This window comes from Euprymna scolopes, chromosome 15 (assembly GCF_053919585.1).
Source record: "Euprymna scolopes isolate OS-2025 chromosome 15, ASM5391958v1, whole genome shotgun sequence".
Lineage (NCBI taxonomy): Eukaryota > Metazoa > Mollusca > Cephalopoda > Sepiida > Sepiolidae > Euprymna > Euprymna scolopes.
The window spans coordinates 8,408,595-8,423,527 of record NC_136496.1 but is presented as its reverse complement, the minus strand read 5'-3'; the positions used below and the strand labels follow the sequence as shown (position 1 = coordinate 8,423,527).

Here is a 14,933-nt window from a genome sequence, read left to right as displayed (position 1 = left end):
TGTATGTGCATGTGTGTGAGAAACATACTACTAGTACATGATCTCTTCCCCCACCCTCTCTCTCTCCCTCTCTCTTTCTCTCTTTCTCTTTATATATACCGTACTTTGGTATATATATATATATATATATATATATATATATATATATATATATATATATATATATATATACCGTACTTTGGAGTAATTGCGCCAACTAAAAACAAAATGTGTTGTAATATTTTGGAGATATTATGGGATATCATCCCGCACAGTCGGGAGGTTCTATTTATAAACGATGCTGCTAAGAAATTGATTCACGTTCTGCTACCAACCAATCAGAAACCAGAATTGCTCCATAAAAGTTAAACCTTTTCTGTAGCAACTTCGCATGTGTTTTCTTCGTGCCAACATGGGAAGAATCTTTTGCTCTGTGACTTCCAACTCACAGTCTACTGAGTACCAGTCATCTTTAGAACTTGTGTAGTACACCTAAAAATCGGAAACTGTTCGGAAACTTGTGTGTGTGTGTGTGTTGGGGACAGGATGGTCTGCTGCGTGATAGACGACCCCGTCCCCATGTGTGTAATGGTGAAGGAATTGAAAAGACAAAAAGGTCGCATAATGAGGACGAAAACATACCGTTATATATCATCGAAAGAAATGCAATTTATTCACATAAATATATATGAAGAAGCGATAGAAAGAATGAGAGTTCATTGAGAGATGAGTAACGTTACTTGCGATGGACTGGCTAGTCAGGAACGCGGTGGTGGCCCATGGCCCCACCGGAGCGGTGTTTGTTACATCTTGACTGCTTGAAAGTCCAGCGCAAAAGAGAAAGAAATATGGGGAACAGGAAGTGACTTAGCTAGATCGCTCTCCTGAGTTAAAGGGCGACAATCGAGTTAGACTGGGAATTTTCAACTCTCACATGCATATTGATGGATAGATAGAGAGTGGGCCACTTAAAAGCAACCCAACCTATCTAATCTTTATTTAACTAGTCTTTTTTTTTCAGATTAAGTGGATGACTTTAAAGTAGCCTAATCTCTCTAATCTTTCTCTTAACGATCAACTGACACCATAAGGCAAAATGCAATGATTTTTCCAACAAGATGATACTACATGCCACGCATCTCACAGATCAATGCCACGAGTTCATGATATATTTACGGAAGATAGAACAATAAGCAATGGTTTCTTGCCACCTTCATTGCCTGAACTTGTCATCATGTGACTTTTATCTTTGGGGGACTTTAAAACAAAAAAGTTAATGCAAATAATGCTCACCCTCTAGACCAACTGAAAAAGAACATTACCAACGCTATCAGGAAAATCACCAGAGAAGACGTACAGGTTGTATCTGCAAGCGTAGATTACTGTGCCCAGAAACACATAGACGTAAACGTCGAGTCCTTCCAGCATCTTTGTGTCACCCTATATATCTATAAAAGTGAAAGTGGCTGTCTGTCTGTGTATCTGTGTATCTATGTGTCTGTGTGTGTACATTTCCCTACGCAATTACTCTGCCAATTTTAAGTCTACAGACTCGAAATTTGATATACAGGGTACTGAGATTTGGAGAAACCGATGCGATTGGTTTTCGGCAAGAAATTTGGCAATTAAGGGGTAAAAGTTCAACGATTTGACTTTTGAGAAATCTACCAAATACCTCCGACAATTTTCGGTCTAAACACTTGAAATTTTAGATATAGGTTCCTCGGACATGGCTCTTACTTAATAACTAGATTTGAGCCCAAAGCAATACATTTTAAGGGTTCATGATAGGGGGCAAATTTTTTAAAAAATTACCACTTTCTTTTTTTGCTCAACATACATCTCCAAATACCCGGGCAACGCCGGACACCCATGCTAGTATATCTATACAAGTGAAAGTGTCTGTCTGTCTCTGTGTGTCTGTGTGTGTACATTTCCCTACGCAATAAATCTGTCAATTTTAGTCTACAGACTTGAAATTTGATATACAGGGTACTGAGATTTGGGGAAATCGATGTGATCGGTTTTCGGCCAGAAATTTGGCGGCTAAGAGAGTAAAAACTCAACGATTTCACCTTTGAGAACTCTACCAAACTCCTCCGACAATTTTGCGTCTAAACACTTGAAATGTTTGATATCGGTTCCTTGGACAGGGATCTAACTTAATAACTCGATTTGAGCCCAAAACAATAAATTTAAAGGGGTCATAATAGGGGTCAAATTAAAAAAAATTGACCTTTTTTTTTGGCTCAGCATACACCTCCAAACACCAGGCAACGTCGGGCACCCATGCTAGTATATATATATATATATATATATATATATATATATATATATATATATATATATATATATATATATATATATAAATGTTACTTTGTGGGTGGCTGAGTTGCTTCCTCATAGTTTCCAGAAAAGGCTGAGCTTATTATTTGCAAATTTCACACAAATGGAACTTTATATGTCTGGAAGTGTTTTTAAATATGTTTTGTGCAGAAATTCATTCGAAAAGTATCGAAAAAAAAAAAAACTCCGATCTTAAAAATAATTTTTCTTCTCTTATTGGTAAAACAGTAGAATATTTACAGGGGAATATTTTACAGTACACTGGCACATTGAAACACTTTTATAATTTCCCTCGGCCGGTGAAACGTAAAATATACCACTGTAAAAGTTCTTTTTATCTATATGAGAAGACTATTTTTAAGATCGTCAAGACCATATATCAGCTGACGTTATATTGTAAACGAACACCGACGGAAATTGATGAACGACAACATAATAATTACTTTTTTTAATCATTTGTTTATTTATTCATTTATTTATTTATTGCAAATTAGACCACAGGCCAAATTATCCCTCGTAATATATAATTATCGATAGAGAATTTATAATATAATAATAGATAAGCAATCTGCACACATTAAAATATGTTCAAGCATATTGTACGATCATGCAACGCTGGGCGGCTAGCGAGTATATATATATATATATATATATATATATATATATATATATATGGTGACTGCCACTTCTTTACAGAAGACGGCCAACCCTCACGATACGATGGCGTGTGAGTAAGTCCGCATATGATTCCACATAGCCCCACCCCCCGGCCTGCACAGTTTGCCGCATATTCTGCAGGATAACCTTGTTGGTGACCGCCCCCTCCCTCCCGTGCTCCCAGTTCATGTCCCGCATGCGTAGTTCCATGAATCTTGAGGCCTGCGTTTGACAGGCACACCCTGCCGCATATCCCGCACGAGTACGCGGGGTCGAGATCAAAGTCCTCTGTATCCTCTCGCTTTCGTAAGGCTCGCTTTATAGTGGCGTGCTCAACTCTCAAAACCTCAAAATTCTCACATCCCGCGTAGACGTAGCGCCTCCAACTTTCCCGGTCTTCATATATATATATATATATATATATATATATATATATATATATATATATATATATATATATATATATGTATATATATATTTATTTATATATATATATATATATGTGTGTGTGTGTATATCCTTGAAAGTTTTAACTTTCAAACTATTATATCATTTCTCTCTACCAATTTACTCGCCCTAATTCGGCGTTTAATAGTTTATAAATAATTTCATTTTGTAGCGATTGTTTGGTGGCCCTCGGGTAGAGGTTGGCCAAATGGAGCAAATGCTACCTTCGCAATAGGATTCGTATCTCAGGTATGCTAGGTAGAGATTGTAACCCACACTGATGACTGCGTAAGCATGCAACTCTTGTCTGTCTACGTAAAAATAAATACTTATTATGCAATTATGTATATAGTTTTGAAAGTGTGTTAACCCTGAATTTTTTTTTTAATTCCATATGTTTTAGCCCAACGGGATTTGTTTCAAAAGAAAATATACTTGTTTGTTTTTCTTACTTTAAAATGTTTAAGAGCTTAGAGGACGGGGATGTTACCATTAAAATAAATCATCTAATATGCTCCAGAATATATTTTTCTACGTATTCATACTATTCACAATGGACTTTTGCCAGGAATTCTATGGCGCATCTCTGCTTTTGACGCACGCCCATGGCCAGGTTGTTTTCTTCGAATCTCAAGCGGTATATGTGTGCAAAAGAGAAATGTAACTTTCAGATTACGAAAACATAAGTTTGACTTCATCATTCTAGACATGTATTGATCTAACCATATATAATTATGAGAACATCCGTCACAGAATGTGCAAAAATAATTTCTTAAACCGAACTCGGTACACCAACTTTGGATCACCTTTCAAATACTGACGCACTTCTCTACCTGTATACGATCCAAATACGCCCAAGGATGAAGTACTGTTGTCACGTCTTGGCAAGAGCTGCGAGAAAAAAATTATCCTGCCTTGAAAGAGTTCAACATAGACTTTTTAGCCAAGTGGATTCCCTGCAACCTCTTTCCCACAGAAGAGACGTTGCGAGCCTGTCTCTGTTTTTTCGTTATTTTCATGGCATGTACTCGTCTGAGCTCCAGTCTATGCCCTCCCCTCTTCTGACTTTCACGAAAAACACTGGTCCAATTAAAACTAGTAATAATAATTCCCGCCATTCTTTATTTATGACTAAACCTAAAGGTATATTCCATGAAAAAACTTTTTTTTTATCGGCACACCTGTGGAACTCTCATCCGTTTTCTACGTTCAAACTGACAACAATATGGTCGGCTTTAAGTCCAACCTGAACAAATTCTTGGTGAGCCGTCCCCTTAAGTAATCCAATTTACTAAATTTCTACAACTAATGATTACTATATTTTGCCGTTGACTATTGCACACTAATTAACTCTTATCCTCGAGTGGCTTTCGGGCCCTGATAAGTGGTGACCCCTTTAAAAAAAACATAATATCTAGATTCCTTATTCCAACTTTGTTCAAAGACCATTACATTCTTTAGATTCTAGAAAATATCTAAAATATAAAGTTTTTAACGAAATTGAAATTCAAGAAATCTTGCTTGATTATATGTTTATGACGACGGATCCAATTTTATGTAAGTCTTGCAAATTTGAACTTTCAACTGAAAAAAAAAAAACACTGTACCCATACTACAGCCATCTATGAATCTAATGAAATACGCCAATAAAATGAATTTGAGGAATATTTATTATTTATTACTTATGTAAATACCATTTGTTAAACTTTTATTAAAATATGAGGTATCTGAATTTTAGGGGTGTACGTACCCCTTTTCTCCTTTGCAAAAACAAAATAAAATGAAATATACCCATATTACGTACTCTTACGCCTAGCAGATATGTTCTAAATTGAAAACTATCCGTTTATAATTTACTAAATTGAAAACTATCCGTTTATAATTTACTAAATTGAAAACTATCCGTTTATAATTTACTAAATTGAAAACTATCCGTTTATAATTTACTAAATTGAAAACTATCCGTTTATAATTTACTAAATTGAAAACTATCCGTTTATAATTTACTAAATTGAAAACTATCCGTTTATAATTTACTAAATTGAAAACTATCCGTTTATAATTTACTAAATTGGAAACTATCCGTTTATAATTTACTAAATTGGAAACTATCCGTTTATAATTTACTAAATTGGAAACTATCCGTTTATAAACGTTACTTCTCTCTCTCTCCCTCTCTCTCTCTCTCTCTCTCTCTCCCTCTCTCTCGTATTACATATATGTATGTGTGTGTGTGTGTGTGCCTGCGTGTGTGTTAGCATAGTGTCTGTCTGCCTGTGTGAGGAACATTTTCAACCAAAATATTCTGTCAAGTTTTGGTCTACACATTTGAAACTTGATATATATGTGATTAGCACCCGTGGACAAAATGCGATTTAGTTTTACCTGGTAAAAAGAGCTGCCAAGAGGATAAATCTGAAAATAAACTGGCACGATGCAGCATTCTACGCATGCGCAAATATATATTTATAGGTTAACATACGTCATTTTCAAAGTTGTATATGCGTTTGAACGTTAATTGTAACGAATAATGCTGGACGGCTATATGATTTGGTTTCGATTCCAGCTGATCGCGCCCCAAGTCATATTTTTAAAAGCCTTTGCGATTTTTATATATATATTGGGTACAATATAATAATCAACCGAGAAATGACTTTAAAGTAATAATAACGATAGCTGCATAAATTAAAGGATATTTACGAGAGGTGGCATGCTAATAAGCATATTAACATACATGATTGTTTGTAAATGCAGATGTAGTCATTCCCAGGCAACCTTTTCGTCGATTATTTTTTTATTTACTTATCTTTTTTACATGGGGGATCACCACTTATCAAGGCGCGGAAGACACTCGAGGATAAGTGTTATTGTGTGTACAATAATCATTGGGATAATATCGTAGTAATTGTTGGTATTGGAGACTTGATAAAGTGTCATATTTAAGGGGCGATTAATAAGGAATTTGTTTATGCTGGACTTGAAGGCATCCAAGTTGCAGTTAGGTGGGAAACAGGTAAACGTCAAAGAATTCCATAGGCGTGCACTTCTAAGGAAAAAGCTTTGTTCATGAAATCTACGTTTTTTTTGTTTTGTTTTTTTGTTGAACGCCAAAAAAGCGACATTACTTCTGCATTAAACTAATATTAATAAAAACGTTTTGATTTAGGCACAGATAAAGAGAGGGGGAAATTACTGATAGTGGTTTTAGCTAGACGGGTGTTTATTGTGAAAGATTAGCGAGGGGGGACCAGAGATTGGAGCTCGGACGAGCACTTGCCATGGAAATAACGATAAAACAAAGACAGGGTTGCAACGTCTCTTCTGTGGGAGAGAGATTGCAGGGAAGAGAAAAGGGCACCCCCTCCCACTAAGCCACGAAGTCTATTTTGTACCTTGTCAAGGCAGGATAGGCTGTTGATAGAAGCTCCAGCCCAAATCTGGCAGCAGTACGCCATCTTTGGACGTACTTAGCTTTTGTACAGATAGAGAATTGCATCAGTAGTGAGATATCTTATTAGAACTAACCAGGGTGATTAGACGTAGTCAGTGTATCAAGTCACAAACGACCGGTCATAAGTAAATTAGAGATACAAACATCTATTGCGATGATAAAATCAGTGCTGGTAATTATCTCTTCTGTTCTTCTAATACCATTCTTCCAAGCGTTATCTCCTTATTTTTGGTGTGTAGGAAGTAGTTTTATACACGTTTCGTTGTCAGGGGAACATACTCCTACACATTACCTTTTGATTGGGTGCAAGGTTCGTTCTTCATGATGATATACTCCCAGGATTTACTCTGCTTATAATAGGGCGGGTGGTCATGAGAGCAACCTCTCCGACATTTCATTGTCCGTTTGTTGCTGATACATAGTAACTGTGCTATCTTTATAAAAACATCTTTCTGGGAATAACCTATTCGCTTGGATATGAGGAAGAAATATAATATGTATTTGTTTTGTGATACCATCCTTAGAGGTTCCCTCCTCTTTACTTTGGGAGAAAGTGTAGTATCTGTTTTGTGGCCATAGTGCCCTCAGCAATTAGCTTCACCTTTATTTTTCGGGAGAAAGCGCTATGTATAGGTATTTTTTTATTTATTTATCACCACATAAGCAAAATATGACACAAAGTCGGTTTTTATGTGGGGTGACAGGAGGAGGGGATGATTTATATAGGGTTTCCCCTACATAGACCAACAATCAATTGCCACAAGGGAAATGGTCACAAAGTGTAGCATCCGCAGGAACAGATACTACACTTTGATCTCAGCCAAAAGGCCGAATCATGTGGTATATGAGATGATACAAAGCTCCCAGGATTTATATTCTCGCTTGAATGTGAGGTGAAAATATTGTATATGTTTGCATTGTCATCATATCCTCTTTCATATAATTACTTTGCGGGACAGCGTATTAAATGTTCTTTGGTCATGATAACATCCTTTCAGGGATTGCATTCTTATTTGGGTTGGGGTAGTGTAGTATTTAGTATTTATCACCAGTATACAATCCTCTCAGATATTGTCCCCCTCCTATGGGATCGGCTGCGTGGTAAACGTTTGTTCGGCATATATACTAGTAAGGAATGCAGCAAGAAGGACCATGTTCTTCATAAGTTATATAAGAATCCATTTCGTGAGTTCTACGTTCCCTTCTGTTTTTAACTGTGTCAGCACTTCACCGAACAATTCCTCTTCATAAAATATTATCGGCAAGATTCCACAATTGAAATTCCGAAATGTTGGCACTGTTGCACGTACCTCGTTATACACGCCTCTTTTTTACCAGCGTTGAAAAACGAAAAAAAAGCAAAAAAAAAAAGAAAAAAAGAAAACATGCGTTACCATTTTACCATTCCAGCAATAACGAATTCCCACAGCGAATTCTTTGATTCTGATAGGCATCTTGCCAGAATGTGAAGTTTTACGGAACCTACTTTTCTACAGTTTCTTTGAGAATATCGCGCGCTCAGTTCGAAGCCATAACCCTTCACCAGATATTAACCTTGGGGAAATTAATCTTACTTTCTCGCAAATAATTCCATTCACTGAGAAGTCTGGATTGAGCAATTAGAAATTTTCTCTTTTCGAGGTAACTTTAAAGTTTTTGAACAAAAAACAAACTTCACACATTCTTGTTTTTTTTTTTTTTTTTTTCATAACCGTGTACTTTCGCCCAAGTGCGTTCTCACCTGTAAGCGATCAAGGGAACATATAAAAAAAATAAAATTATTTGTTTACATATAAAATGCCGTCAATAAGTTTCCAGATATTTTGTACAGGCATTTAAAATATTGATAGACTCTAGAAAATTCAACATGTTGTTGCTATACATTTTATGAGATAATTTACCAAATTTTATGATTTCAGGTACAAATGAACAGTTATAATAGAGATATGAGTACACCCTACTAAAGCCTGATTATCACAGATGGTAAATTTCAACTTTAGAAGAACGATATGTTTTAAACTTGGAAAATGCCACAGAAATATATGGAATTCTTCATACAGTTTTGTGGATATTTTACATGAATCAGTTTCTGAGTGACATAAGTGAGTCAACAAAAGCAGGGAGCCTGTGAGAGATGATGAGAAGTGTGAGAGGAGTAAGAGGGTCAGGAATCCAGAGTCGATTGGCCAAATAAAGAATTTCATAGGCAGGGATCGTCGTTGTATATAGAGACAATAAGTGTACGATTTGATGTCAGTTTGGGAACTGTACGCATAATCATTCATGAGGAACTGAAGATGCAGAAGATTTGCGTGAATCAACCAGTCCATAACTCCATTCTTTTCGCAGAGTATTGAACCAAGATGAGCATGAAAACAGGTCCTCAACCTCCAGAAAGTCCAACCCTTGTTCCTGTGACTTTTGGTTATTCCCTGCCTCGGAGGTTGTCATTATAAGACTATTAAAGACATGGAATAAGGTAACTGACACGCTCATAAAAGAGGACTTCCAAGGGGTTATCCAGAAGTTGTTGGGACGATATAACAAGTGCATTGACGTCGGAAGAGGTTACTTCGAGGGGACTAGAGTTTCACGTGTGTACAATCAATAAAAGTGAACATACGTAAAAAAAAAAAGTCTAGAAACATACGTAAAAAAAAAGTCTATAAGCATACGTAAAAAAAGTCTAGAAACTTATTGAAGGCACCTCGTCCGTTGTTTATACCTGCTGGTCGTTCTTATATAGTCGGGTTTTCGACGTTCATGAATGTTCTTGACATCTTCGTGGTTGGTAACAGCTTCATTTATTTATCGAACAATACTAGTCGTGTATAATAAAGTAATTGCTAAGTTTTACGAGATGTTACTACAAAGCAGCACTGTTCACTCATTAAGGGAGAGGTCACGTAAATTAGTTACTAAATTCGAACAATTGAATCCTTAACTAAACTATTAGAAATGCATTAACTGGTACACGTGCATATTTTAATGAGTTAATGTAAATACAGGCAAACGCATGTAAAATAAAGTAACGCCCTGCAAAATTTACTGAACCGTATTCATAAGCTTTTATAAATAGTCAACACTAAGAGGAAGACCCGACGTTGCCAGTGATCAAATCATGATTAACGAATATTTTTATTGTCACTGAAATTGGTGAAATCGCCCATTTTTCAATCAAATCGGTTGATTGCCTGCTTTAGTTGAGGACCCACCTCGGTGCATTTGAAGGAAGCTTCATATGCCTCAACGTAGTGACTACAATGTATTGGGATGAAGTCATTGCGAGAAGCATGTCAAAAGTCTTCCCAGTGCACGCGATGGGTAGCCAACTAGAGAAGGTAACCAAGCAATTTGATTAGAAATTTGGACGTTTTCACCGATTTCAATAACAATATGGGGGTTAAATTATTTGTTGATCCCCATTCAATCCCGGGCAACGTTGGGTCTCCCAGCTTATCACGTGTTATTTTTAAGCAGTATTTTGCTTTAAATTGTTTTAGTTCATCATTTTTTTATTTCAAATAATATTTTTTTAATCATATTTTTTTTCATTTTAATTCAGAATTATCCTTTTTGGGAAGTTTGATTTTCCTACCACTCTCTCTCTCTCTCGCTCTCTCTCTCTCTCACACACTCTCTCTCTCTCTACATCTATCTGTTTTTTGTCTGTATTTAGCCTCTTTTTGTATCAATTATGTCTCTGTCTCTGTCTGTCTGTCTCTCTCTCCCACCGCTGCCCGACGAAGAGAGAAGGTTTCTTATTTTACTGCACCGATTATTACATCACGTCTACCTGTCTATTTCTATGTGCATTTGTATATCTGTCCGTCTCTCTCTCTCTTTCTCTCTCACACTGAAATGGAAAGTGTTTTCCCCCCAAATTCTGAGAAATATTGTCAATTATCGCCGTCTGCTAACCTTAGATGACTTATGCTGTACACAATGCGAACTTGCTTGTCAACTGAATTTACTATTCGCATAACGAGAAAAATAATTATTTTCCTTTGATAGAGCGTTTCATTAATTTACTTGCGAGTTAATTTGTGTACGATAACCCAAATATTCATATTAGTTTGTTTTCTATCCAATAATATTGTCACGCATTGATATGAAACTAAACCGTTTATTTATTTTGTCTTTTACTTTGTGTCTTTAATAGGTTGATGCGACTATCAGGCAGATAAATGGTAAACCGGGCGAATCGATTTGCCGCGCTTCAGAGGAAGAATGTGCCACCGTCATCATCACCGGCACCCGTGGCCTTGGGAAACTGAAACGGACTTTCCTGGGCAGCGTCAGTGATTACATCGTGCACCACGCCACTGTACCCGTTCTCGTGTGCAAAGCACCTGAAGAAAAGGACAAAGACAAGGACGCCAACGGCGAGAAAGATCGAAGGTGGAGTCGAAAGAACAAATCAAAAAAAGGCCACCCTGATTGATTTCACTAACCCCCTCTCCTGTTTGATTTGATTGTTTGTGTGGGGGAAATTTTACTCGAAATATTTTTTTTTAGAAAATAACTAAATCATGGTAAATGTCGGCATTATCGCCATGAAGCCAGATGTGGAATAGGTAACGTAATGCGCATGCGCAAACCGGGTGTGCGTTGACAAAAATTTTCACTTTATTAATTCAACTCCTAACTATAACTTCGGTTTTGATTGCTGTGATAGTGATTTTATGGTTAAAGAAACGAACTGAAAACGTGGATGTGCTACGTTCAAATCCAATTCGTTCCACATACACTTTTTTCATTAAATCAACATTTCGCCTGTTGCCTACCCCATTGTAAATGTGAGGGTATTCATCCAGAACTTAGAGTCGGCATCTTCCGGCATATTTATGTAAGCAGCCGAAAAAGCTTACGCGAATACTGCCTGTGACGATAAAGTCAAAATACTGACAACAAAAATGTAATACAAAAAATAGTTACTCAAATTTTATGAAGAAAAGTATTTTTGCAAGAAAAATGTATAAAAAGATTTTTTAAGAAATATTCCTTTATACGAGGAAAAAATGGAATTTAAGTTTAAAGTATTTTTGTACAAGAAAAGTTGGATCAAGTTCTAGATAAGTTACTAAAACTTGAATCAAATAATTTTGAGGCGGTGTTATGTCACCCCAGTATTTAAGGTTAGCAGTTGAGTTAATAAAGTCCACATTTGAATTCTATATCTGGTTTTGCGGCAACAATATCGATTTTTACCTAAATTATTTTTTTAAAGTAATAATTGTAGTAATTAACAGGCAAAATAATAAGCATACTCTTTACACACAATCGTTTTTATGTTAAGTTAAACCAATAATCTTAACTTAATTCTGACTGCTAATATTATATTTTGACTACGTATGAGTCGATCTACACTGCGGCTCTTTTTTAGGTGTATTATTTTATGTACGGTCCCGGTACATTACGCATTTAGACATGATCAGTGGGATACGGCTATACTCACGTTGATCTGTAGAATCACCGAAGTTTAGTAACGTCGATCCTAGACAACTGTTAACGACTACAAGGTACATCACATCAATGAGGGCCTCTCTGCAAACAGATGCAATAATCTACATAATGTTAAACATTTGTCAACGTCTACAGCTGCAGAAAAGACCGAATATTTACATCCATACCCTTCCTCCGGGAATTTGTAGTTAATGTGTGAGACTACTCGTGGATTTTTATAATAAACTACCGGATTATTTGCGCTTTTTTGGATGACTTCTACGTCTTTAGACAGTGTGTTAGTTTATGATCTTGTTGATGAGAGAGAGAAGTCATATCGAACAATACAAGGTGACTATAGAGGTTGTTCCAGTATAGCGATATTAACCTCGACCAACAATTTCCGGTTTATAATGAGCAGGTGCATTGCCGTGGTGAAGAATTTCTATACTATAATAGCAATTATAGCATAGCAGTAGTACAGGATCCGAGATAGATAAAAACTAACTGTATGTCTGTCCTCCCATTGGTGTATATACAGACAAATGAGTAACAACGGCAATCCAAACTTACAACAGAACTCCTACTCTGAAAGTTGATAAATTTCTATCACCAACATTTTCTTTTTGCTCTCTCATAAAACTTGGTGATTTTGTTTACTTAAATCATTTGGTCTACGGTTAGTCAACTGTGTAAATCTGTTACAACTATAAACATATATTAATGTGACGAGACAATATAAATTGCATTGTATACATTGACAAGGCTGCTGCAAAGAAAGTGGGTTTCCTTTAATGTGCTAGAATACTATTCGCACTATCTTTACAAAGACACACCATCCGCCTATGGATAGAGAATTGTAGCATATCTAAGCTGATGCATCTACCATTGGTCTCCCTCTTTCTCTCATAGACACATCCCGCATTATCAACCAAGTTTCAACTCCTTTTCGGCAATATTGCATTCGCGTACTTTGTTTTGCAAGTACTTGAACTGTACTCGGACAAAATCGAAGCACTTGTATCTCCTCGATGTAAATACTTCCCTTTTACTCGATAAGCAGAAAAATCACATCTTTACAATATAGAGAGCGCTAAAATTCTTTAGAAATTCCTTCTATGCTTACTGCTTTATAGAATTTACTACGATGCTGTAATTTAAATGCAAAACCCAACCCACTTTCTTCAATTAATCTATATTATATTTCTCTATGTCTATTTCCCTGGTTCAATTTTACTCGGAAACTACTAGGCCAATCTGGCTGAAAAGTTGTATGAACTTTTTTACGATAAGGTGTAGCGAACTAAGTGTTATCATATCTGTTTAATGCACCGGCGCAAAAATGAAATATTCATTTCAAACCAATTCTGGGTTGAAACATCTTTATCTTTATTTCAATTTTATTCATCATAAATCAAATAATTTTATGGAAATTAGACGATCACCCGTCCTAGTACAAGTAAAAAGAATTCCTAGAAGAGAAACCTTGCGCCGTTTTTATGACTCCTTCCTTCTGGTTTCCCTATTTCCCTGAATTTACTAAGATACAGACATTTAAATATAATTTGAACAGACATCTAGCTGCTCAATTCCTTCCTGTGTATCTAAATATATGATCTGTATTGGTTGTACCCAAGTGAAAATATGTCGTATGTGGTGTGAATATGAGCAGAATAGGGCTGTCTTTCATTCCGTCTTCTGGTCACGAACGAGAGACAATACCTACTATTCGCTTTTGAGCTGATAAATTTTAGTCTTTAATGCCATAATTGTATACCTAATTGAATCCAACTAGGCACCAACGTACAGAGAACACCAATAGTTAATGGTGATTGACAAGAAGGAATGGTACACCAAGATGAGAGCAGAAGTCAGATCGGCTGAAACGTAGTCAAAATATAATCAATAACAATAATAGTTCAAACAAAATCGATATAAAAAAAACTTATAAATGTTGGACATTTCAGCAATTGTGTTCTTCGATTATACATATTGGCAGTGATTCGTTTCCTGGCAAAGAAGTAGAATGTACAAAACGTGACAGAAAAGGAATTGCAACATTTAAATCGAAATTCAATTTACTGAATTATTTTTATTGCATACTACATTAAATAACTGAAAGGGTATTAATCTACATACAGTAATTAACGTGATTTAGTCGTTCGTTTAGTTAGTGAATGTATAGTTGTAGCAGGGAATAGATTGTTGTATTAGTGAACGGTGCTACAAACACACACACACATATATACATATATATATATGTGTGTGTGTGTATGTGTGTGGGTGTGTGTGTGTGTGTGTAGCTTGCCATGTGTACTGATCACTTTTGAAACAAACATAGAAAAAGTCAATTTCGGTATTTAGCTGGAATTATTTTTTGTTTTTAATATTTTGGGGTTTACATATGTAGTGAACAGTTTTGAAAAAAGATTAGTTTTAGTTCAACACATTTTATCTTCTTTCACACACACACAAACACACATATATATTATTTGTTTGGCATAAGCATATATATGTCGCTACAAATCCATGAGCATGTTCCGCTCAGCCAGTTACATGTAACTTGAAAACTATTCAGGCGATATTGCATATGCAAAAAGAAAATTCG

At 36.0% G+C, this 14,933-nt stretch overlaps 1 protein-coding gene across 2 annotated transcripts in view; it reads left to right on the top strand.

The window, feature by feature from the left end:
* LOC145293719 (universal stress protein in QAH/OAS sulfhydrylase 3'region-like) overlaps window positions 1–14,933 on the top strand; it is a 296,557-nt gene that overhangs the window by 205,143 nt on the left and 76,481 nt on the right. For both annotated transcript variants that reach the window (XM_080140160.1, XM_080140161.1), the window contains exon 4: window positions 11,043–11,281. In XM_080140160.1, coding sequence (XP_079996286.1) covers window positions 11,043–11,281 — 239 coding nt within the window. The remainder of the gene's footprint in view (window positions 1–11,042; window positions 11,282–14,933) is intronic.